This window comes from Gossypium arboreum, chromosome 5 (genome assembly GCF_025698485.1).
Source record: "Gossypium arboreum isolate Shixiya-1 chromosome 5, ASM2569848v2, whole genome shotgun sequence".
Lineage (NCBI taxonomy): Eukaryota > Viridiplantae > Streptophyta > Magnoliopsida > Malvales > Malvaceae > Gossypium > Gossypium arboreum.
In genome coordinates, this window is record NC_069074.1 from 82,391,562 (window position 1) to 82,419,511 (window position 27,950).

General features: G+C 35.3%; 1 protein-coding gene across 1 annotated transcript; it reads left to right on the forward strand.

Moving 5' to 3' along the window:
• The first annotated feature begins 2,753 nt into the window (after positions 1-2,753).
• Positions 2,754-4,009, forward strand: LOC108464920 (receptor like protein 26-like). The gene is made up of 3 exons (XM_017765204.1): positions 2,754-3,090; positions 3,151-3,772; positions 3,865-4,009. Exons 1-3 carry the CDS (start codon positions 2,754-2,756, stop codon positions 4,007-4,009), a joined length of 1,104 nt encoding a protein of 367 aa, XP_017620693.1.
• The last annotated feature ends 23,941 nt before the right edge of the window (positions 4,010-27,950 follow it).

Sequence of the window (27,950 nt, forward strand, 5' to 3'; positions counted from 1 at the left end):
AGCAAAATCTGGTCAGATCATCTATGAACAGTACAAAGTACTTGCTGTCATTCAAAGAAGGGGACTTCATTGGTCCACAAACATTATAGTGCACAAGCTCAAGTCTTTCTCAAGCTCTTCATGCCTGGTTAACTGAAAAAGGCAATCTAACTTGTTTACTAAGCTGACAGACTTCACAAACAATGTCTGTTGCCTCAACTTTGGACATATCCTCTGCCAAATTTAGCTTGTGCAACAGATAGAGTGATCTGAAATTAGCATGGCCTAGTCTTCTATGCCATAGGCCAGCATTATCAGCTAGGCTTGTATAAGCCTTCTTAACAAGCTGATTCACATCAAGCATAAAACATTTGGCTACCATGCTTACTGTGACCATTTCCTGACCATGAAAGTCTTCAATAACACATGAACTATTCTTGAAAACTAGCGAGTAGCCTTTTTCAACTAACTGACTAACACTTAATAAGTTCTGATCAATGTCAGGTACAAAGAGCACATCTGAAATAACTTTGTTACTTAAACCAATGTTGATCACTACATTGCCTTTGCCTTTGGCTTCAATCAGATTCCCATTGCCTGTTTTGACTTTCAAGGCAAAACTTCTATCAATGTCTTGGAACAGGCTTTCATCAGCTACTATGTGGTGTGTGCAGCCACTATCCACAAACCAATTGCATTTGACTTTGCTTGTGGTTGCAAAGCATGAGGCAGTGAAGACATGCTCCTCTTGAGCTTGAAGGTCCTCAGCAGCTTGGGCTTGGATCTGCTACTGTGCTAGTGCCTTTCCTTTGTTCTTGCACACTTTCTCAACATGGCCAAACTGTTTGCAACTCCTACATTGGATGTTTGGCCTATACCAGTAATATTTCTCCAAATGTGTAGTCTTCTTGCAGTGGACACATGGTGGAAACCTCCTCTTGCCTGCATCTCTCCTTGGTTTCTCCATCTTGTCAAGCCAAGGCTTCTTTCCTTTCTGACTTGAACTAAAGCTATCTTTGGCCTTTGCTTGGAAGGCTCCTTTAGGATGCTCTTCCTGCTGGTTGGCTATTTTCTGTTCAAGAGCATATAAGGAGTTTATCAGCTCAGACAGTAAAATGGCTGACAAATCTCTCGAGTCCTCAAGTGATGAAATCTTTGACTCGAACTTCTCTGGAAGGGTAGTGATGACCTTCTCAACAACTCTGCATTCACTGAAGTTTTCTCCAATGAGCCTTATGTTATTAACAGTGGCCATAATTTTATCTGAGTATTGCTTTATAGTCTTATACTCTTTCATCTTCAGATTCTCAAAATCTCTCCTCAAGTTAATCAACTATTGCTGCCTTGTCTTATCTGACCCCATGAACTCATCCTTTAGCCTCTCCCATGCTTCCTTGGGTGTATTGTAGGCCATAATTCGAGTGAAGATTACATCAGACACTCCATTCTGCAAGCAAGCCAAGACTTTGTACTTCTTTGTACTCTTCTTAGCATGTTGCCTCATTTGAGCAATCATGGGATTAGACCTCAATGGAGGTGGTTCAAAATCATTCTTAACTACACTCCACAAATCTTGTGCTTGAAGGTATGTCTTCATCTTGACTACCCAAATGTGGTAGTTCTCACTAGCAAACACTAGAGGTGGAGGTGGTGTGAAACTCATTTTGTTAAACCAAACTCAATAGCTTCAGGTTCTTGCTTCTTGTGCTTTTGTTTTCTCAAATGAAACAACCAACAACAGAGGCCCTTAAAGATGACAGGCTCTGATTACTATTTGTTGGAACAATGGCAGCAATTAAGCAAGAAAACAAATTTGAATTTGCTAAGAAGCTAAAATGAAAACCGAAGCAAAAGAGAAAATGTAGAGTTTGAACAACAACATTGAAGGAAAAAATTAATTTGTTTCATTGATAAATTCAAAATATATGTTAGTTACAAATCAAATTTGACAGTTACCTAATAGCATAACTGCTCCCACTAATACAAACTTGAATTACACACAAAAGCAAGCTGACATATCAACTACTACATCAATTTCAAGTCGAATTCTAATCGTACTAACTTTGAGTACATATGACAAAGAAACTAGACTAAGTTACATAGGAACAAAATGAACAAAATGAACTAAATAGTTGCTGCACTCGGTTCAACTCCATTGCATGTCTGCCTGATGAGCTGCAGCTATTTCTGCTACTGGTCACATGTTGCATTGTAGGCCAATGCTCAACAACTTCTCTTCCAATTTCCTTCAAGGTACCCTGCTCAACAACATAGTGGTAGAGTACTAGGTAGGTTGTTTAGTCTACCATCTTTAGAGTATCTAAACCTTAGCTTTAACAAACTTAATGGTCTCATTGACACAATACAAGAGGCCAATCTAGTCCAACTTGTCGATTTATCAAAGAATGAAATACAGGGAACAATTCCAAGTTCTTTCTTTGACCTTATGAGCCTTACTTCTCTTAACCTTTCATCTAATAACTTGAGCGGAAATATCAAGTCATGCATGCTTGTGAAGCTTAGGAATCTAAGGTGGCTTGATCTTTCACATAACAACTTACTATCATTAACTAGCTGCAATAATGGTGCCAATTCTACCCTACCCATGATAATGTAGTTTTTTTTTCTTTTCTTGAAACATGGAACATTTCCCAAGCTTTTTGAATGCATCCAAGCAGTTGTAAGAATTAGATCTTTTTCATAACCAAATTCAAGGTTCTATTACAAAATGGGAAGCCGAAGGATGGGAGGACTTGGGCACTTTGAGCCTTTCTATGAACTTCTTGTCTAGCGTTGAGCAAATTCTAAGGAAGCATCTGTCTATTTTGGACTTTCGCTTCGATTCACTTCAAGGACCACTTCCAACTCCACCACAGGCAATGCATTTTTTCTTAATCTCAAACAATGAGTTGGTTGGAGAGATCCCTTCCAAGATTTGCAATTTGAGTTTTCTTTCTGTACTTGACTTGTCTACTAACAATTTGGGTGGAACTATTCCAGATTGTCTTAAGAATTTTAGCATCCAGCGTTCAATGGTTATTTTGGGAACAGTTAATCTGAATGTTAACCAACTTGAAGGATCAATTCCGCAGTCACTAAAGAATTGCCACAGTTTGGAAGTTTTAGATTTGGGCAACAACAACATAAATGATACATTCCTTTAATTGTTAGGTAAGCTTCCACATCTGCAAGTTCTTGTCCTTCGATCTAATAGATTCCATGGTGACATACAAAATTTTAATGGAACATTTTCCTTCAGTAGCCTTCGAATGATTGATCTCTCTCAAAATGAGTTCACTGGTCATATCCCACCCGAGCTATTTGAAAATTTAAAATCAATGAAAGATATGCAGGTAGACGAAAGTGGTCCAGAGTACATTAGACTAGATTATTATCAAGACTCTGTAATTATAACAATGAAAGGGTCGGATTTCGAACTTGAGAGAATTTTAACTTTTTTCATAGTTGTTGATTTTTCAAGCAACCATTTCAAGGGGTCGATTCCTAAAGAAGTTGGAGAACTTAACTCACTCATTGTGCTCAACTTCTCGCACAATAGATTAGCAAGTAATATCCCACCATCACTTGGAAAAATGACAGCACTTGAATCATTGGATCTCTCGTCAAACAAGCTTCAAGGAAGAATCCTAGTGCAGTTAACTGACTTGAAAAATCTTGGAGAATTGAATCTTTCTCATAACAATCTTGAGGGGCAGATACTGTTAGATAATCATTTCGATACTTTCTCAAACGATTCCTTCGATGGCAACTTCGGATTATGTGGATTTCCATTGTAAAAGAAATATGGCAACAATTACGAACCAGAATCACCTCCATCAATAGTTGCGGACAAATCTGAAACAACACTTGTTTGGAAAATTGCAGCAATGGGTTATGGAAGTGGACTAGTGCTTGGATTGAGTATGGGATACATAGTTTTCACAACTGGGAGACCCCGTTGGCTAGTGAAGATGATCAAGCGAAACCCACAAAAGAGAAGAAGGATCCAAATGGAAGGAGAAAGAATTAGCAGTGGATGATATAGGGTTTGTTTCAAGCATCTTTTCCATAATACTTTCCGTGTATTCGTATTATAAGGAAAGTTTCATGAATGAAATTTCAATAAAAGTTTAAACATCTCTTGTTTCTCCACAGTACCATAAAATTTGGATTTTAATTATTATAGGAAACATAAATATCCCTTCCAAAGCCATAGCTCTCGATTATAACATGGGGAAGGGAGAAAATTTTTTTACTGGCAAAAATAAAATTGTAAATTTTAGTAGTATTGTAATATCCTGAATTAGGGCTTAATCAGAATAGTGGTTTCGTGACCACAAATCCGAGATAGAAATAATTATTTTATAATTATTTTAATGATTATGATATGATTGCATGATTGTGTGAAAATTTCGTGATGAAATTCTATGCCTAAAGTGCTTAAATTGAAAGTAGGGACTAAATCGAATAAGTTGCAAAATTTGCATTCTAGAAGTTTTTAGTATGAAATTGCATTGAAATATTAATTAGGAGGTCTTAAATAGTAATTTAACCAATTTTAAGTTCATGGACAAAATTAGGACATGGAAGGAATTTTGAAAGTTTAGTAAGGAGGGGCATTTTGGTCATTTGGATATTAAATGAAATAAAATGGGAAAAATAACACAAAATTGGTCATCATCCTCCTTAGTTGCTGCCGAATTCTCCCTCTCTCCATAGCTAGGGTTTCTTCAACTTTCAAGCTCCATAGTAAGTGATTCCAAGCCCCGTTTTTAATGTTCTTTACGTTTTTGGAATCCCGGAAGCTCGATTAAGCTTATGCTAGCAATAATTCAACCTAGGGTTTATATTTGGAAAAATACCCATAGGTAAAATTTGTGTATTTTGATGTTTTATGATAGAATATGGGGTTTTAAATTATGTTAGACAACTTGTGCTACTCGGTTTTGAGTGAAAACGAGTAAAAGGGCTTAATCGGCAAAAATACCTAATAGTCACAAGTATATGTTAAAGTGAGAATTTGATGTTGCCATAGAAGGGAAAAGTGATCAGCATGTTATAAAACATAAGAATAAGGAATAAAGTTTAAATCCCGAGCCTAGGGGCAAAAGTGTAATTATGCAAAAGTTTAGGGGCAAAAGTGTAATTTTTTCAAAGTTTGTATTAAATGCTGTTTTGATGAATGTATGTATTAAATAAGATTAATTTGGTATTATAGATCAAGAGAAACGAGATTCAAGTCGCGATCGAGGAAAAGAAAAGATTGTTGACTAAATTGCAAAATCTTTATATTTTGGTACCAAGGTAAGTTCATGTGTAAATAATGTAGCATAATTGTTATTTTTAAGTTATTGATGTTAATTATATGATATGTTGATTTTTAATCGTGAAATATTATGCTTTGTGGTTAATGTTGAGTAATATGCAAATTATGTTTACTACTTGATAAATATGAATTGCTACCAAGTATCGGTTCCGATATTCCATGGAAGACAGCAAATGTGAGATCGAGGGAAAAAGCCCGTTTTAACCTTAGGAATAGATTAGGATACAAGTGACATGTCACTAGGATGGTTGAGCATCCGAGCTCGTTGAGTTGAGTCCGAGTTCGTGAGATGTAACTAGGCATCCGAACTCATTGAGTTGAGTCCTTGTTCATTTATGGATACGAACGCCCAAGCTCGTTGAGTTGAGTCCGAGTTCACTTAGGGGCGGGTTACATGATTTCTTGATTACATATGTGGCACTTATGTGCAAATTATCCATGTATCCGAGTTATATTCCGATGTGTTCAACGGGTGAAATTTCTAGTTTAATGGAAGAGCACTTAAGATATAAGTGACGTTTTAGGTAAGTGTTGTGAAATGGACACTTTGGACAGGTATGTTCTTAACCCTCGGGTTGGAAATAGATACATCAACGATAAGATCGTAAGATGATGAATGATATTTAGAAATGTGATAAATGTTTTGGTGATACCAGGTTAAGGTTGTTTGGTATGATTGTTTTGTTATGTTACTTGTTATTTGCATATGAACTTACTAAGCATTTATGCTTACTCTTTCCTTTTCATTCAATGTAGTCTTGAACAAGCCGGCTCAGGAATCGGGACAGGTCGAAAGTTCGATCACACTATCCAAAGGACTTTTATCTTGGTAAATGGCTTGTACAACTACTTAAGTATGGCATGTATAGCAATATACCTATTTTGTGTAAATAATTTTATGATATGGCCATGTTTGGTTGAGAAAATGTTTGATATTGATAAGTCATGGTGATGGCTAATTTAGATCATGTTTGATATCATGGAAGTTTAATAGGTTATCTAGTTCATAAAAATTCATGGAAAGATGAAACTTGCCTTAAAACAGAATATTGCTGCAGCAATGACATGAATTTGAAAAATCACTAAAAATAGTATAAATGGAACTAAATGATGAGTAAGTTATGAAATTTAAGCTTAATGAGTCTATTTTCATTTGGATTTAACAAAAAAGGCATATAAATTATATTTTATGAGATATTTAAACTTTTGTGAAACAGGGCCAGAGTGATTTCTGGATCCCCTTTTCTGACTTTAAAAATTCATAATAAATTTTAATAAAATAATTAGAAGTTGTTATTTATATTTACAGATTCCTTATTGAGTCTAGTTTTAAGAGAAACAAATCTCATAGTCATTGAAATTCTGTATAGAGAGATATCTGATTTGTAATACACGGAGGTCAGAGCAGTTGAACCCTGAAACAGGGGAGACTTTAATTAATAAACTGTACTAATTGGCCCAACCAAAAATTATAAAAATAAATTATTAAATAGATATATGAGTCTAGATTCAGGGAAAATTTATGGATCTTGATTTCGAGTTTCGTAACTCGAGATATGATTTTTCTTGTAACTGTGACGCGGGTAGCTAGAAAGCTGTGAATGTAGAAACAGATGATTTGAAGTTCTTAATTTGATAAATTATGTTCGGTAACCCCTCAAGCTCGACTTCGGCGATGGTCTCGGGCGTGGGGGTGTTACAAGTATATCTTTAAAATTTTTAAAGGAGTAAATTAAATTTTAAAATTTTAGGGGTTAAAGTGTCATTTTACTTTTATTAATTTAAAATTTTAAAATTTTTTAAAAGGCCTAAATAGCAATTTTTCAATTTAGGGGTGCTGAGACCCCTGCCAGCCCCTCTAAATTCGTCTCTGGATTATAGTAATATAAAATTTCACTATTTTTCTTTCGAAGGATTAATTCTGTTGGGAATCGATCCGATTAAGTAACGAACAAGTAAAAATAGCTGAATAAGTACACAAATTTAACATGAAAAAACCCCTCCAAAAAGGATAAAAAATCACGAACAAAAATAATTTTACTATAATGGCAAAAGAACAAATAGTAAAAAATAGAGACAAAAATTAAACTCCAAAACCCGAAAATAAAAAACCCTCAAAACTTAAACACTAAAACTTCTAAAAAGAAAATATATTTTGTTTAACTTGACTTACAAGTAATCTATTATTTAACAAGAATTTGGGTGACACAACTCTAACAAATTCTTTAACTGAAATTAAATTTTCGATCACTTAATTAATAGATGAGGTGAGTAACCACAACATCACATCTCATGGTTAGAATAAAAATAAATTTAAACAAAAATTCGACCATAAATTTAGTCAGTGTCATATAAACTAAAATCTGAATAACCTTGATAAATACAACCTATAATAAAAAATTGCTAGTTTCAAACAAACCCAACCCATTTTTATATTAACAAAGTAGTGGCTTGTAACATTTATTTTTATTTATACAATAAGTATTAAATAATATCTCACAAGGATGGATTATGATTACGACATGGATACCAATTATTGTAGACACAAAATAAAAGTTTGAATCCAATGATGCATTTACATGAAAATTCAACCATAAATTTACTTAGTATCATATAAACCAACTGTTGAAGAACCAAAAACATTATATTATTTGAGGAAAAAAATACAAGACGAAATAGGACCCAAATCAAACTCCCATCTACTTCTCTTTGTATTATTTCATATTAGTTTTAATATATTTTATTTTTAAATTAGTAAAACTAAAAATATATATAAAATGATAGGTTTTATTTTAATTTTTTAAAATCCAATCAAATGATGGTTCCAAACAGGTGGAAATTTGATTTACATAATTTTATTTTTATGCAATGTTTTTGGAATTGGTCGGTGTGCAACGCTCCTTACCTGAGATGAACTTGTAGCTTACGAGCAAAGGATGTCATATTTGAACACTAACACTATTTAACATGAAAATCAATTTTAAAACATCGTTTTAAACATAATTAGACTCATTTGAAGCTAATTAGTTCATTGCTAAGCTTCTTTTAAAGTTTGTGTAACATCTCAAACCGGGCCTAGACGTTATAGCCGAATCTGGAAGTGTCACATGAAATGGGGTTGAAAACCTTGTTGTTAAGTTAAAACCATACCAGTTCATTAGCCCTTATCGCTATTATCAATTTCAAAACTCTCGTTCATTTAATCACTTAGAGGAAAAACGTATTTGAAACGGAAGCTTTTAAAATCGTTGTGTTTAAAAACTACTCAAGATTTTAGAAAACTCCTGCTTTTGGTAAAATTCGAGTTATATTACGTTTTGTAGTTATAAAATAAAAAATTTGACAGTCAAACCCAAATTTAAAATGAAAACAATTCGTAAAGTCCGAACTACATAAAAACCAGAATATAGAAATTAACCCGTAACCATAATTAGTTCGAACATGTGGTCACCGAGGGGCTCCACAGCACCAATCTGCCTAGGACTGTGGATTACCTGTATAGAATAAACAGAAAAGGGTGAGTTTACGTAAACTCAGTGTGTAACCCCACAGAATTAAGCATGCACACAATCAGAAAATTAGAATCAGTTAGATACAGATTCGGGCCTAAGCCCATTATAGTTACAGATACACAAACCAGGATCAGAATCCTACCCCCATCCTCTACACACTATCTTCGACTATCCCTACACACCATGTGGGGTTTAAAACACCCTTCCATCCCTACACACCACATAGTACCGATGCGACACATAACCAATATAATACAGCCATGCTGCCAGATAATAGACGTAAATTGCCTTTAAGAACACTTCCTCCAACATACATCATCTCAACCCCAATATCAGATATAGAAATATACAAGTACAGAACAATATTCTAACATTGTTACATGCTTATGATCGTATATAGATAGCAGATAATTGTGCCAGTAGACATGCATCAGAATTCTAATCAGATCAGAATAACAGACAGACAATTCATACAGTTTAAGGTTTAATTAGCCCTCACTGACCTTACAGTAGGCCCAAAGTCGTTTGGGACGATTTGTTAAACCTTAGGGAAAAAATTTAGATAAACGGGCCCATACGCCCATGTAGCTTACCTATGTGGGCCCACACGCCCAGATTGGCCTAGCCCGTGTGGATCACACGGCCTAGCCTAGATACTACACGTCCGTGTGAGCCCATAAGCCTAATTTGGCCTAGCCTGTGTTGCTCACACGGACACACCCCGGCCATCACACGGCCATGTCTTGTGCACGGCCTGGCCGTCGTTGATCACATGGCCATGTCGTCGCACATGGCCTACCACACGGCCGTGTGGCGTCGACAATGGGGTTTTTTGGCTTTCGCCAAATCTCATTTTTCTATGTTTCAGGTACACACCTGGTACGATTTCGATGTGAAAACAATCTCGAGACCACCAGCACCTACAATTGACTAGTGGGTCACAAAATTAGTTGCTTAAAACATCACTAACTTGACCGATATCGAAAAATACAACCCACTTAAAACACCAGAATTCTTACCTTTGAATGAGCAACTGTAATTTCACACAACTACAGCTTCGATTGAAGACCCTCAGCCCCTTGATCTTCTCTTAAACACCAAATGAACCTTATTAATCAATGATTCATTACCCAAAACAAAACGCACCTACCAAACTTACCAATAACGCAAAAGAACACCCAACTATCGAAATTTAGAAATCTGACGGTAATTTAGAGAAGAACAAAACAAAAGAAAAGGAAAAAGTGGCAGAGAACAGGAAGAAGAGGAAAACGATAGTCTTGGGGAATTCTGGAAGAAAGAGAAAATTTTAGAAAAACTGATAAGTTATCAGGAATCCCAAAACTTCTCCCCCATAATCCCACTAACAACCACTTCCTTAAAATCCCAACTCCACCAAAACACTAGCAGGCAATAGAGAAAAAATAATACCCACGCTCACGTAGGGATTCGAGCGCAGAACCTCCAACACCCTAACTCCCTTACCACTCAAACCAACAGGCTCATTCTGACATAGTTTTGCAAATAATTATATATAAGCCCACTAAGCAAGGATAGGGCTTAAGTAAAAAAAAAACCAAAAAATTTACCAAAGGCTTGAACCCAATACCTTACACACACACCCACAACACTTAACCACCAAAGTAGATATAGATTTTGTGTCAAGATTTTACCCAAGTAAACATAAGAAATTTAGGGAATTACAGTTTGGTTACAAATAGAAATCATTTGGAGCTTCATCAAGTCAATATAGGGTAAAAAAGGTCAATGTCACGATACTGAAAGCGGTATTCTCAATATCGTAACACTAATTGTCAGTTTAGCATTACTTCTAAAAAGTACTTTTGGGACAAAAAAATATTTTTTAAATAAAACTATTGCTAAACAAGATGTTTTTGAGCTTTTCAAAAATATTTTAAGGACAAAAAAATGTTTTACAAAAGCAGTTTTTTAGCCAAAAGCAGAAGCAAAAAATTTTAGCTTTTGCTCAAAAATGCTTTTTGGCCCAAAAAAATGTTTTGGCATGTTTTGTGTAGGAAAAATGTTGTAAAAATTACACCAAATGGTAAGATTGGAAAGTTGGCATGAAATAGGTACCAAGCTCGTAACACCCTTCGCTCGGTCCAATTGTCAGACCCGAATTACGAAATGCTACTACAGTTACTAGAGCAAACCAAATACAATTCATAGCAATTAATTCATTTGATTACTAATTTATGACATGATTCCATGCATAATATGTTATACAATCAAAACCGGACCTCAATCGAGTTGAGGAAAGCTCTTAAGTTGTCTCGAGCCTGAAAAAGGATCAAACTACAAACTTTTCAAAGTACAAGCATAAATATTGACCACCTATAAACGAGTTATCGTTTATAGTAAAATATAATACCGAAAATATAAGAGATTAAGACAACAGTGTCCGCAAGTGCACGTGTCAAATTGTCATATATTTTAGTAAAACGAAATACCTTGGAAGGATTCTGATGGTTGTACCCAAGGGAGGATGAAATAAATTATGAATTTTTTTTTTACAATAACAAGTATTAATAGTGCTAATTAATTCCTATATTACGATGAACCATAAAACAGATTAAGAAGATAAAAATAAATAATGAAAATAAATCAATATGAAAAATAAACAAACGGTAAAAATATATAAACAATTAGGAAGATTAATTCGCTTCAAGGTTTGCAAATAACTTCGAATTAGGGTTTTAGGGTGAATTAGCTACCGATTAACCAATTATTACCTCTCGTCCTCAAATTAACTAAATGATTGGTTGATAGTCACTTATGTCCCAACCTCACTTTCTCAACCAAGATAAATTACGATTTACTCGGTTTGACTTATCTCTCGGCCTCGTCCAGCCTATGATAACTTCCTAGGGTTGCCAATCCTAGTGGTTTAAGTACTCGTAATTCATACTAACTAATCCCTTTTGGGAAACCCTAAATCTTCTGTGAATCACATCCCATCCACTTGTTAATCTCCCCTAAGGGATTTAGTCACTCATGTTATTCATAATTTCAATTCCAATTGAATAAATCATGTAAAGAACATAACCGATAAAATAAATTCTAGATTTGATCAGTTTTCTAGTTTGTAAGATAAATTATTTAAAAAATCATAAAAAATATTTTTAAAATAGATAAAATTGGTTCAATTGGTTGTTTAGCTTGGTTCAATTGATCTGTATCAATTGGCAAGTCAATCGGTTCAACTCTTATCTTTGGACCAATACCTTGATCGATTCTCGGTCTAGTTCTAAAGTTACTAATTTTGATAAGTGAAATAAATTTTCCAATCTCATCAGGTAGAACCAGCAAGAGAAAAAGTTCGAAAATAGAATTAATTGTCAGTGTCTCGACCTCAGGAGGACAAGTTTTGAGCATTGTTAGTATTGCCAGACATTATAAAGGAAGAAGAAGAAATAGGAACAAAATAAAGAAAGAAAAATCATATAAAATAAAATAAGAAAAATAAAAGAATTCAAACATAATTTTAAAGTTTATATGATGTGGCGGTTTATTATTGGTTGAATTGTTTTAATGAATATAATATTTTGGTGTAAATATTGTGACATAAGATTAGTTTAGGTATCACTAGTGACAAAAATAAAATAGATGCCAACTTAGGGAAAATGGTGCAAATTAAATATTTACGAATGATTGAAATAAAGCATATACTTTTTTTAAAGAAATAGAAGTGAAGTGTGCACACTTTTATAACACAGTTTGGCATACAGGAATAGAAAGAGAGTGTAAAATACTTGTTAATAAAATTCGGATTTAACCTATATTTTCGGAACCAGAATCATCTCCACCAATAATTGCTAATGAATCTGAAATAGCAATTATTTGGAAAATTACAGTAATGGGTTATGGAAGTGGACTAGTGTTAGGATTGAGCATGGGGTATATAGTTTTCACAACTGGGAGACCTCGTTGGCTAGTGAAAATGATAAAGCGAAACCCAGAGAAGAGAATTAGAAGGAAGATCCATCGAAATGGAAAGAGAAAGAATTAGCAGTGGATGCTGTAGGGTTTGTTTCTAGCATCTTTTCCACAGTATTTTCCTTGTATTCTAATTATAACCAAAGTTTCATGCATGATTTTCAATAAAAAAATTATACGTTCCATGTTTCTCCACAGTAATATAAAATTGGATTATTTTAATTATTACAGGAAATATATATTCATTCCAAAGCCATAGAATCTCGATTATAAATAAAATTGAATTGTTTTAATTATTATTTCTAAAAACCACTTGAGACTCTTGATGGGTAATAGTATAAATTAGCCTATTGTCATCTCTTAATATAGTAGATATAAAATTGGGATTGTAATTAAAGACATGTAAGAATATTATAATGTGATTAAGGGTTTTATTTATCTTTTATAATAAATTCATTTTTATATTAAGAGAATAATTTATAAAAACTTAATTTTTCCTCATTAATTTCTAAAGAAATAAAATTAGCATTAAACAATCATTCATATTTAATATATTATTTAACCATTAAAATTAAAGAAATCAACTTATACGGAAAAGATATTAAAAAAATTTATATGGATAAAGCACACACATTAAGTACCTGGATGGTTGTACGATAAAGATCAATTTCGTCCTTGCGAGGATGGTGAAGAGTTTCTTGGTCCTGAAGCACCATATTTAAGTGGCATAGGGGCATTGATGTATCTTGTAAACAACACAAGGACTGATATAGCTTTCACTGTAAGCTTGTTAGCAATATTTAGTTCTTCTTCAACATGTAGATATTAGAATGGAATTAAACATGTATTTAGATATCTTAGAGGGACTATTAATATGGGGTTATTTTATTCAAATGATTCAAAATCCCTATTAGTCGACTATGCTGATGCTGGATACTTATCGGATCCATATAAAGGTCGATCTCAAAGACAATATTTATTTACATGTGGGGGTACTGCCATATCGTGGGGGTACGACCATATCATGGCGTTCAACAAAGCAAACATTACCTACTACTTCTTCAAATCATGCAGAAATTATTGCAAAGCGTGAGGCAAATCGAGAGTGTGTTTGGCTAAGGTTATTGACCTAACATATCAAGAAGATATGTAATTTGCCTTTATAGGAAAAGATATCAACTATCTTTTACGAAGATAATGCAACATGTATAGCTCAATTGAAGGGTGGTTATATCAAATGTGACAGAACGAAACATATTTCACCAAAATTATTCTTCACCCATAATCTTAAGAAAATAGGTGATATAAATGTTCAACAAATTCGTTCTAGTGATAATTTAGTAGATCTTTTTACTAAGGCATTGCCAACTTCAACATTTGAAAGACTACCATACAAGATTAGATTGTGTTGACTAAAAAATGTAATGTAATGTTGCCGTTAGGGGGAATCTAAAAACAAGTTGTACTTTTTTCCTTTAACCAAGGTTTTGTCCCATTGGGTTTTCCTTGTAAAGGTTTCTAACGAGGCGGCTTGTAATAGAAGATTTTGTACTCTTTTTACTTCATTAGGTTTTTTATCCCACGGGATTTTTCCTAATAAGGTTTTAACGAGGCACATTATCTACCAATGGACATCCAAGGGGGAGTATTATGAATATCCTATTAAGTGGATGTCCATATGATCAAGATAAAGTTTTAATGTACTTTAAATTTTAATAGTTATTAGAATTAGATCTCTACTACTTTTATACTTCTTATGCTTATAAATAGAGACTCTGATGAAGCATTGTAATCATCCCTTTGATTAATAAAGTACATTCTCTATTACTTTTATATTTTCTTTATTCTTTATTCTCTCCATCTCTCTTTATTTTATAACAATTTTAATATTTTTAAATATATAATATTTATAACAACTTTGATTAAATTATATTATTTTTAAATGTATAATTATCTCAACTTCTATTTTTTTCAATTTTTTATTTTTTATTTTGAAAGGTTAATTCATTAATTCATTCAATGAATGGAACCATACAATTCAGGGGAAAAAATTACAAACATTCGTCGTAGGTGGGAAAGGACAAGCTCCACCAACACAACAAAGGTTTTAGCCTCAACATTAATAAAACATTGTAACATGTTGACAATTGACTTTGTTACAACTCAAGCACGACATATCTGGAGTGACTGCAAAAAGTTAACATGATAAGAAAATTAGCCTCCGATGGTCCAAAGCGACAAGCCAAAATTGAAAAAAGAATCGAGAATTCACCAAACTATAGAGGATGACAACAAAACCATCCCTAAAATCGCTTGTAAAACTAATATTACATGCATAAGAAAGACTAAAATCCGTGCTACAAGAGCAGACTAAAACTTCTAAAACTAAAGACTTATTAAACCATGGTAAAACAAATATAAAATATAAAATTTAAGACAATACAAGTCCAAATCGACTCGTGAAATCATTTATTATTCTGAAATATTCTCAAAACAAAAACAGATTAAGAAGCTGACTAAAAGACACCCACTTTCCAAGAAAAACTACTGGTGGCTGGTGGAGTTTTAGCGAACGACAACCATCGTCATCTATCCATCACAACTTGTGAAGACAACAAAGATACCCACAAAATAGATCTACAAATTGAAAAAGAGAGAAGACATGTGGAGTGCACGAGAAAAAGAAAAAAAAATGGGCGATAGCCAGTCCTGGAGGTTGGCACCACCGCTGAACAAAACAAAAAAGAAGAAACAAACGGCTTGAAAAAAAAAAGTTTTTAAGGTTTTTATTATAATTATTTTATTTAAAATGTAAATTTAGTAATATGTTGAAAAATGAAAAGCATTTTTGGTGAAGATTTGGCACTCTTTAACCGGATGAAGTAAGAACTTCAATCTGGACTTTAACAGCTGTGTATTATATCCGGATAAAGAATGAAGGAAAAATGCTGGAAAATTCAAGCTTTGAGCTTTTTGCAGGAATAGAGAACAGAATTTTGAAGGCAAAGAGAAGTGGAGCATATGGAAGTAAAATCTGATGATTTCTTTCAAAAAAAACTTTGGCTCAAGGCCATTACATATATCAGTCATTGGCTGATCAAAAAGTAAAAAAAAAAAACAACATCACCTAATGCTTACCTAATACCACTAATTACATGGAAACTTGATAAAATAACTTGTACACTTGAACAAAGCTGGTAACCAGCTCTTTGACCATCAAGTCACATCAAGTTGTCATCCAAACATAATTCAAAATGAACTAAGTTACAAAAACATTGTTAAAAAATAACAAAATGAAACTGAGATGAAACAGTAGCATTAACATCTTCAGTTGCACGTACTTTACCCGAATAAATTATGTGCATGAATTCTTGTGTGCATGAATTTTCATGAGCTGCATGGCCATCTTTTCTGGTTCAAGATGCATACTTCACTCGGTAATAATACAACAGTTTGATCTCTTTTCTTTTCTTTACAGCTACATGTATGGCTTGGGCTGCTTCTTGAAACTTTGGCTTCTTCACATGCTGCATGCAGGCCAATTTCCAACACTTCTTCTTCGTTTTCATGCTGCAAACTCTTGTTCTTTAAGCATTCTCTGATGATTTGGTTCACTAAATCATTTTTCTCATCTCCTTTTGCTTCCAAATCTCTTTGAAGGTCCTCGACCATTTGCTTCAACTCTGATTTTTTATTCTCCATTTCATTCAATCTTTCGGATGACTTTTGTTTCTTTCTCTCAAACTGCAATTCTAGTTTTGCCTTCTGGATATGAAGAGATTCCAGCTGCTGCTGCAATGTGTTTGCCTCATCCATTAACCTTTGTACTTGATTTGATGCTTCATCACTTTCAAATGCAAAATTTTCTTTTACCAGAGCCTTCTCAGCTTGCGACATCTCTTTCTCTGATAGTAGATTATTTTCCTGTGCAGTCAAGTTCTCCATACCAGACAATGTTTCACTGTTATCATCCTCAATTTTTTTTCGTGAGAATAAAAATTTCTTTTTCTGTCTTTTCTAACATTATTTTGAGTTCTGAAATGCGGGATTAAAGTCCTATATTTTGTTCTCCCAGTTTTTCTGCTTCACTTGCTTTGTTCTCTAACTGCTCCGCCATATCTCTGTTAGTTGCTTGCAATGATTTCAACTCAAGCTTCAAGCTAATTACATGTGCCTTTAATTCTTTTATCTAAGTAGATGATTGGTTCCCATGCATATCATGCACCTCTTTGAGTGTCAAAAGTTTCCTTTCTTTCTCAATTGAATTAGTGAAATTTTTAACCAAATCTTCTTTGGTTAGCTAAGCCATTGACATGTAGTTGGTATGACTAATCCTCTTGTGACACAGCTTGGATTCATCTGCAGCAGCTGTGTAGGCACTATCTGGACTCTTATTCCAGTTTATAATAAAACTTTTTTCTATCATAGCTACTGTCATGAGCTTGGATCCACTAGGATCACTAATCAGGCATTCTTTGCCTTTGAATACAACTGAATAGCCCTTCTCCAGCAGTTGAGCAATGCTAAGCAAATTTCTATCAATTTCAGGCACTAACAAGACATTTGTAACAAGTTTAGTACCTGTAGGAGTGTTTATCAGCACATCTCCTTTGCCTTCAACTTTGATGAAGAGTCCATTTCCGACCTTCACATTTGTTTTGAAGCTTTTGTCAATTGACTTAAAATTGTCAGCATCAGGGGTCATGTGGTTTGTGCAACCACTATTTATCAACCATCCATTTGTGGCTTTTCCTTTTGCAGCTGAGTAAGAAACTGCAAAAACTTGTTCTTCTTGGTCATTGTCTTCTTCTACTACTTGAGCTTCAGCTCTTGGCTACTGGGGTTGGTTGTATTTTGGTCTGCCCTTGTTTTTGCAAACCCTTTCTACATGACCCATCTTCTTGTAGAATCTGCACTGCACATCAGGCCTGAACCAACATACTTTACCCGGATGACTTACCCTTTTGCAGTGTGGGCAGGGTGGATATCTTCTTGCACCATTTGCTTTAGGCTCGTTTGACCAGGTATTCTTGTCTTTGTAGGTAGAGGTGCTCAAGGTAGACTTGGTTTTGGCTTGAAAGGCACCTTCTTGGTGCTCTTCCTGTCTGCTAGCTCTCCTTTGCTCTTGTGCATATAGAGCATTGATCAGCTCTGTTAAAGAGATGCTGGTCAGGTCTCTTGAGTCTTCAAGGGGTGATATCTTTGCCTCATACCTTTCAGGCAATGTTGAGATCACCTTTTCCACTATCCTTGCTTCATTAAACTGCTCACCAAGGAGCCTTATGTTGTTTACTATAGCCATAATTCTGTCTGAATACTGATTGACAGTTTCTTCTTCCTTCATCTTCAAGTTCTCGAACTCCCTTCTGAGATTCAAAAGTTGTTGCTACCTTGTTCTTTCTGTACCTTTGAACTCCTCCTTCAGTCTATCCCAGTCATGTTTTGGTGTCTCACAAGCCATAATCCTTGTGAAGATCACATCTGACACAGAGTTTTGAATGCATGACATAACTTTGTGCCTCTTAGTCCTTTCATCAGCATGCTGCCTCATTTGGGCCACTGTTGGGTTGGCTCTGAGTGGTGCTGGTTCAATATCTGAGTTGACCACCTCCCATAGGTCGAATGCCTGTAGGTAGGTCTTCATTTTAACCACCCATATATGATAGCCTTCTCCATTGAAGACTGGTGATGCAGTTGGTGAGAAGCCTGATGTAGCCATTGTTCTGAATGTTGAAATATGACAGGTCTACTAAGAAATGAGCTCTGATACCAATCATTGGAGATTTGGCACTCTTTAAACGAATGAAGTAAGAACTTCAATCTAGACTTTAACAGCAGTATATTATACCTGAATAAAGAATGAAGGAAAAATGCTGGAAAATTCAAGCTTTGAGCTTCTTGCAGGAATAGAGAACAGAATTTTGAAGGCAAATAGAAGTGGAGCATATGGAAGTAAAATCTGATGATTTCATTCAAAAGAAACTTTGACTCAAGGCCATTACATATATCAATCATTGACTGATCAAAAAGTAAAAAAAAAAAAACAACATCACCTAATGCTTACCTAATACCACTAATTACATGGAAACTTGATAAAATAACTTGTACACTTGAACAAAGCTGGTAACCAGCTCTTTGACCATCAAGTTACACCAAGTTGTCATCCAAACATAATTCAAAATGAACTAAGTTACAAAAACATTGTTAAAAAATAACAAAATGAAACTGAGATGAAACAGTAGCATTAACATCTTCAGTTGCACGTACTTTACCCGGACAACTTATGTGCATGAATTCTTGTGTGCATGAATTTTCATGAGCTGCATGGCCATCTTTTCTGGTTCAAGATGCATACTTCACTCGATAATAATACAACAGTTTGATCTCTTTTCTTTTCTTTACAGCTACATGCATGGCTTGGGCTGCTTCTTGAAACTTTGGCTTCTTCACATGCTGCATGTAGGCCAATTTCCAACAATTTTCATAAGTTCAATTTTTTTTCTAAATTCGTATTTTTATATATTATAAATAAAAAAGAAAGGGATGTACCAACAGTTCAACACTAGAAACCATATTGCAAGGCACATTATAAAGATTGTCAACGATTTAATTCGAATTTAATTATGTTGGTTGATATAAATCTACTTAACAAAGTAAAATCCAACAGATGTTTGAATCCCAACAATGGTAACCGTTTCATCTATTTCAACATTAGGCTAATTATTTGGTTAGAATATAAGTCATGGCAAAATACTAATGCATTTATAATATATAAATTAATGCATAGACATAGTGTTGGTGTATTAAATATTAATTCAGAACATAAAATTGGATTGTAACTGTGACGTGCAAGTAAAAGACTAGCAAATCAAATCAAGACACGTGTTAAATTTATTCTAAATTAACTTATTTTAAGGAAACCTTATGAGTGATAATGCCAAATGGAGTGATAATGTCCGGCCATTGCTGGATGTGTCTAAGAAAAAGAGAAACAAAACAAAAAGGGTACTCAATGAGTTGACGAATGGCATAAATTGGTAGGGGAATTGTTTCCAATTCAAACTTATATAAGACACTCTACAACCAAATTCTTTGTTCATCTTTTTTCTATTCGCTTCATAAGAGAAAGATGGTATATTTAATCCTATGCTTTCTTTTGGGCTTCTTCAACTCTTCATTGCTATCCCTTTCTTTGCCTCTTCCTCCAACACATTTATGTTGTCCCGAACAGAGTTCTGCATTGCTTCAATTCAAGAGCAACCTTTTTTGTAGCACCCTAAACCCGGCCCAGACGTTATGGTCGGATCCGAAATGCCACATCGAAGCATTCAAAACATTTTATATTATTGGTCCAGAAAAACTTATTTAGTGTTTTAAAAGATAATTTCATTATAGGTTAAAGTGAATGGAAGCTATGCACCAGGTAGGAAACCGGAAAAGAGGTGGTGAGTCCATCGGACTGCTTAAGTACCAAGCTCCCTTCTGATCCAATCCTAGACATGCATACCGCCATTGCCACACCTTAACGTCATGGATATTTCTAGGAAACTGATTTGATTAAGTCATTTTTAGGAAAAGTGATTAATTTTTGAAAATACTTTCATTGCGGAAGCTTTATTTGTTGTCGTGTTAATTTGAAATCAATTGTTGTTTTTGAAAACGCGCCCTAAAGCTATCCAATTTCAATAGTTAAAATAAGTAATACCTATCTTAGTAATACATATTAAAACCATCAAAAATAATTAAGCGGTCTTATTACATTTAAAAACCCAAAACTTCAAACGTAAATAAAAGGATGTCCAGTTCGCCAGAAGAAAATCAAACTTTCGAGCGGGTGGCCACTCCGAATTCCCTCACGACTCAAGCCCACTATGGTTGGGGATTTCTGCGTGGATGAAAATAAAAGGGTGAGTTTGGGGAAACTCATGTGTAAGGAAAACCCATTCAAAGCCTAAGTCACTCAAGCCTATTGGGCCTAAGCCCATTCAGTAATGAGTGGTCTGGGCGAGCCCTTTTCAGACACAATAAACCGGGCCTTAGCCCTTATTCAGATAATGAGATGGCCCATAGGCCCATTTCAAAATACATGCAGCATCAATAACATATGCAAGCCCATTTGGGGAGACTACTCAACCCACCAACCACTACACTCCACCGTACCAGCCATACACTCCATGTAAGGAATAGCTCAACCCACCCAAATTTAACACTCCACAGCCAGCGGCGTTCTTTGCTCGATTATCGATAAATTGAGGCAAAGCCTCCAAGACGTAGACAAGCCACTTTCAGTACTTCCTCTGTCAATATCCCAGTCCATGCATCGATAATAACAACATGCCATGCGATAAATAACAACGATCAAACATGCATTTAGGTCAATTTAACCCTAGAGGTATTTGGTAATTTATCTCTTAGGGGTAAACGTAAATTTTCCACTTTTAAAGGTATTTCAGAATTTATCTATTTTAGGATTTTTCATGCATATTCCTACCTTTCACGTACTAACAGAATCACTACCGAGGCTTCTTACCGAATTGGGCCCGTTGGCCCATCATTCCAATTTTGGCCCATTAAGCCTAAAAATATCGAGGGCACAGAAATCATGCACTTTGCAGTCCAAATTTTGCAGCTTACCAAAAACATTAACCGATTTACCTCACGAGCATTCGCACACTCGCATCGCAAATCTACAAAATACCGGTTTTCGGCATTTTGGGTTTTCGACTTTTGCCGATCCAGACTAAGAAAGAGGGTGTTAGTTACACACCTGTTTGCGACGATATCTTGAGATCCACACACGAACGCCTACAATTGGATTACTAACACGTTAATCTAACTATTCAAATACGAACTACGATTAACCCCTTACAATATTCAGTCAACCACACCTACAGATCATAGTAAGCTTATAAGAAATCAATAAGCAACTCATTACCAAATTTTTGTCAATGTTTACCACATAATCATAATTTCACTGCAAGCTGTCTTCCTGAGCAACAGTCACTAAATTATTTATAACTGGAGCTACGAAACTCCAAATAAAGTTACGTTAATTTTCCCTGAAAATAGACTCATATATCTTATATCCATAAAATTTTCAGAATTTTTGGTTTAGCCAATCAATACCAGATTTTTCTCAAAGTTTCCCATGTTTCACTGTTTGACTAATCTGACCACTCTTCATTACAAATCAAATTTCTCATTGTACAAAATTCAAAATATGTTCTTGTTTATTTAATTAGAAACTAGACTCAATAAGCTTTAATTACATAATTTATTCAGCTTCTAATTCATCTCCCACAATTTATGGTGATTTTACAAAGTCACGTTACTGCTGCTGTCCCATGCAGATTTATTACCAAATCACTCTTTCACACATTCCTTGCATGCATGTTATTGAAACATGTATATCACCAATCAATCATCACATATCTATGATTTTACTTAAGAATAATCTCCATTTCATCATTTTAAAGCACAACATGTTAGCTGATTTTTCCCTTTAACATCTAAGGCACATGCATGCTCATTTGTTTGGCTCAACTTCACCTATCTTCCATTTTTTTCATCAAAAGAACATGAAACAACAACCATTTCCTTCATTTTAATTCATGACTAAATGCTCACAACACAACTAAAACCAAAATATGCTTCAAGAGTTAAGGTAGAATCAAGAAGAACTCATGAACATCAAGATAGAAGCCAACTACCATGAACTTACCTTCAATTTTCTTCCCAAGTGACCGAACACTCAAGAGCTTTCTCCTCTCCTTTCTCTTCTCTAACTTTCAGCTATGATGAACAAAGATGGACAAAACTTTGTTCTTTTCACCCTTTTTTTTAATAAAACTTCATATTTCATCCATTTAATTCTTTAATACAAAAGACATGAAATTCTTATCATGAAACATTTACCTAACCCATTATCATGAAACATTTACCTAACCCATTATCATGGAACATTTACCTAACCTATTATCAATTTGTATCAATTTGTACCATAAATTATGGATATCAAGTGTACATTTTGTCTACAACAACATGATGGCTGGCCACTTCATGTAAAATGGGAGGTTTGTCATGGAAATCCTCCTATTTTGCACTCCTATTTATTTGGTCACTTCAATTTAGCCTATAGCATTTTCAAACATTTTCACATAGGTCCTATTTCATAATTTCACTCACAAATGACAAAATTAAAGCATGAAATTTTGCCAACATTCACAGAATTCCCGAAAATTGAGGCGTTACAATTTTGTTTCCTTTAGTAGTTGTGACGTTCCTAATTTTCTTAAGACAGATTCTTGGGATGAAGGTACAGACTGTTGCAAATGGGAGGGTGTGGTGTGTGATAACAAGAAAGGCAATGTGATCAGCCTTGATCTCAGTTGTAGTGGACTAAGTGGTTATCTCCAATCAAACAGTTCCCTCTTCTCACTTCAAAACCTTCGATGGCTCAACCTTGCTGGCAATGATTTCGGCAACTCTGAAATCCCACCTGAGTTTGGTAAGTTGAGGAGTCTAACTTATCTTAATCTCTCTGACACTGAACTCACTGGTCTTGTCCCACCTGAAATCTCTCTTTTGTCAGAACCAATTTCACTTGATCTCAGTCAAAATTATCCTTTTTTGTTTAGGAACCATGATTTTAACATGCTTGTCCATAACCTTACAAAATTAGAAATTATGGTCCTTGACGATATGAATTTGTCCATGGTTCTACCTTATTCTTTCCATAACTTCACTGTCTCATTAAAGCATCTAAGTCTTTCCGATTGTGATTTGCAAGGAAATTTCCCAACCCAAGTTTTCCATCTTCTATATCTTCGAAACATCATTTTAAGACATAATCCAAATCTTATTGGTTATCTACCAGAAACAAATTGGAGCAGTCCCCTTAGGTTGTTGGATGTTTCATGGACAAGCTTTTCAAAAGGGTTACCCGACTCAATTAGTAACCTTAAACACTTGAAAACACTTAACCTTGATAGTTGTGTTTTTATGGGGTCAATCCTTTCAGCACTTGGAAACCTCACAAAACTCACCTTCTTGGATATCTCAGGCAAATGTTCCAAGGGCAAATTCCTGATGTTTTGGGAACTTAAATGATCTAATTTCCATGGGTTTTTCCTCTAATAATTTTAGCGATGTCTTCCCATCATCAGCATTTAACCTCACCAGCCTTAATTTCATGGACTTCTCTTCCAATTTCCTTCGAGGTACCCTTCCCAACAACATAAGTGGACTTTCGTATCTACGAGAACTCCAATTATATGCAAACTTGCTTAGTGGTAGAGTACCAGGTTGGTTGTTTATTCTACCACCTTTATGTTGGAACAAAGGCAGCAACAAAAGTAGCAAAACAGTATTGAGTTTGCAAAGAAAAGTAAAAACAAAACAAAAATGAATGAGAAAGAGTTTTGAACAACAAGAATTGAGGAAAATCATCAATTTCATTAATAATTCAAAAGATATATAAGTTACATAACAAATTGGACAGTTACCTACTAATATAACTGCTCCCACTAATTTACTAATACAAATTTGAATTACAAATACAAGCAAGTTAACATATCAGCTACTACATCAACTTCAAATCAAAGACAAATCCTACTAAGTTTAACAACAAGTTACAAAGTAACTAAACTTAGTTACATAGGAACAAAATAATCAAAATGAACAAATCATGTTGCTACACTCGGTTCTGCTCCAATGCTGGTCTGTTTGCTGAGTTGCTGGCCATATGTTGCATTGCAGGCCAATGCTCAACTCTCCTCCTTGGACTGTATGCAACACATACCAATTTTCAAACTTTGCTTCTTAAATTCTCAAACTTTGCTGTACCAAGTGGCTTAGTTAAAATATCAGCCAATTGGTCTTGTGAGCTGCAATGAACAAGTCTAACTTCTCTTGTCTGCTCAGCCTCTCTAACAAAATGAAATTTGATTTTAAAATGCTTATTCTTGCCATGGAAGACTGGATTTTTAGCAATAGCCACTGCTGATTGATTGTCAACCTTAATTTCAGTAGGCTCAAGTTGCTCTTCATTGAGATCATATAGCAACTTCCTAAGCCAAATGGCTTGATTTACTGCTGCTGCTGCTGCTACAATGTACTCAGCTTCTGCTGTAGATTGAGCAACTGTTTGTTGCTTCTTCGAACTCCAGCTAAATACTCTTGAGCCAAGTGTGAAGAAGTAACCCGAGGTTCTTCTCATGTCATCTGCAGAACCTGCCCAGTCACTGTCTGAATATCCCACAAGTCTAAGTTCATTTTCCTTCTTGAACATGACACCAAGCCTCAAGGTTCCCTTAATGTATCTAAGTATCCTTTTTGCTGCCTTGAACTGAGATGTGTCACAACAGTGCATGAATCTAGACAACAAGCTAACAACATGCATAAGGTCAGGTCTAGTTGCTGTCAAATAGAGCAAACAGCCAACTAAGCTTCTGTACTCCTTTTCATCAGCTCTCTCTTGGTTTCCAAAGCTGGTCAGCTTCTCTCCTTAAGCCATTGGTGTGCTTACTGATTTGCAATTTGACATGCAGAACTTGTCTAGGACCTTCAGGGCAAAAGCATATTGGCTAATGAAGATTCCTCGATCAGATTGGTTCACTTTCATGCCAAGGAAGTATGTCATGGCTCCCAAGTCAGTCATATCAAACATTTCCTTCATTTGAATCTTGAAGTCATTGATCAGATCAGTTTTGCTTCCAGTCACTAGCAGATCATCTACATAAACTGAAATAATCAACAAAGTTTCATCTTTAGTCTTCTTTACATAGAGTGTTGGTTCACTCAGACTTTTCTCGAACCCAAGTCTGCACAAGTAAGCATCAACTCGATCATACCAGGCACTAGGTGCCTGTTTCAGACCATACAAGGCTTTCTTCAGCCTATAGACTTTGTTTTCTTCTCCTGGAACTTTAAACCGTTTTGGTTGCTCTATGTAAATTTCCTCCTTCAGAAAACCATTCAAAAAGGCTGACTTGACATCCAATTGGTGAATCTTCCACTGTTTTTGTGTAGCCAAGGCAAAAAGAAGCTTGTTTGTGTCAAGCCTAGCTACTGGAGCAAATGCCTCCATGAAGTCACTGCCATACTCTTGACTATAGCCCTTTACCACCAATCTTGCTTTATGTTTGTTTAAAGAGCCATCAGAGTTGATTTTGGCTCTAAAAACCCACTTGACACCTATGACTTTCTTCTGATCTGGCCTATCAACCAAGTTCCAAGTTTCATTCTTTCTGATCATCTCAAGTTCAGCTTCCATTGCCTTCTTCCGGTTTCTGCCCCTTGTAGCTTCTTCATAGTTTGAAGGCTCAACTATGGCTACATTACACCTATGGTAGATGTCAGCAATGGTTCTGGTTCCTCTCACAAGAGGATCATCAATGTTTTCACTTTCTGGTTTATTCTCAACTGGTTCTAAACTGATGTCAAGTTGTTCTTGATCAATCTGACTTGCATCTGAACCTTCCCAATTCCAAAACTTTTCCTCATCAAATTTGATGTCCCTGGTCACTACAATCTTCTTTGTTGAGGGATCAAACACTCTGTATCCCTTTTTGGCACTGCTGTAGCCAACAAATATGCTAGGGGCAGACCTTCTTTCTAGTTTAGTTCTTCTTTCAGCTGGAATGAGTGCATAGCACATGCAACCAAACACTTTCAGATGGGAAACTGATGGTTTAAGCCCATACCATGCCTCAAAGGTTTTTTTTGTCTTTTATTGCTCTTGTTGGAAGCTTATTCAACAGGTAAACTGAGGTGTTGACTGCTTCTAACCAAAATCTGCTTGGAAGTTTGCTTTGAAACAGCAGACATCTGGCTATATTCATCACTGTCCTGTTTTTCCTTTCACAAACTCTATTTTACTGTGGAGTATAGACTGTGGTTAGCTGATGATGGATCCCTGCATGCTCACAAAGCTTTTGAAATCTTTCAGATAAGTATTCAGCCCTATTTTCAGTTCTCCATATCTTGATTTTACAGCCTGTCTGGTTCTCAACTAATGCTTTAAACTTGCTAAAGGCTTCAAATACCTCAGACTTTTGTTTCAAGAAGTAAACCCAACAAAGTCTGGTAAGGTCATCAATGAACAGTACAAAATACTTGCTGTCATTCAAAGAAGACTTCATTGGTCCACAAATATCAGAGTGCACTAATTCAAGCCTTTCTCGAGCTCTCCAAGCTTGGTTCACTGGAAATGGCAATCTGGCTTGCTTACCAAACTGACAAACATCACAAACACTGTCACTTGCTTCCACTTTAGACATATCCTCCACCAAATTCTGTTTTTGTAATAGGTGAAGTGATCTGAAGTTAACATGGCCTAATCTTCTGTGCCATAGGCCAGCATTATCAGTCAAGTTTACATAAGCTTTGTTTTCAAGCTTATTAACATCAAGCATGAAACATTTATCTACCATGCCTACTGTAATCAATTCTTGACCATGACAGTCTTTTATAACACATGAATCATTTTTGAAAACTAGGGAATACCCTTTTTCAACCAACTGACCAACACTCAGCAGATTCTGATCAATATTAGGTACAAAAAGCACATCTGAAATGATTTTGTTACCTGAACAAGTGCTGACAAAAACACTGCCTCTGCCTTTGGCTTCTATCAGCTCACCATTGCCAATTCTGATTTTTGAGACATAGCTTCTGTCTAGATCCTTGAACAGACTCTCATCACCTGCCATGTGGTGTAAGCAGCCACTATCCACCAACCAATTGCTTCTGACTTTGCTTGAAGATGCAAAGCAGGAGGCTATGAACACATGCTCCTCCTGAGCTTGAAGATCCTCAGCAGCTTGAGCTTGAATCTGCTATTGTGCTGGTGCCTTTGGTTTGTTTTTTCAAACTTTATCAACATGGACAAATTACTTGCATCTTCTACATTGAATGTCTGGCCTAAACCAGCAAAATTTTTCAGAATGTGTGGTTTTCTTGTAGTGAGAACATGGTGGAAACTTCCTTTTGCTTGAATCTCTCTTTGGCTTATCCCTCTTATCTAGCCAAGACTTTCTTTCTTTCTGGCTTGAGCTAGAGCTCTCTTTGGCCTTTGCTTGGAAGGTTCCTTCAGGATGGTCCTCCTGCCTATTGGCCCTTCTTTGCTCTAAAGCATAAAGGGAGTTCACCAACTCAGATAAGGAGATGGTTGTTAA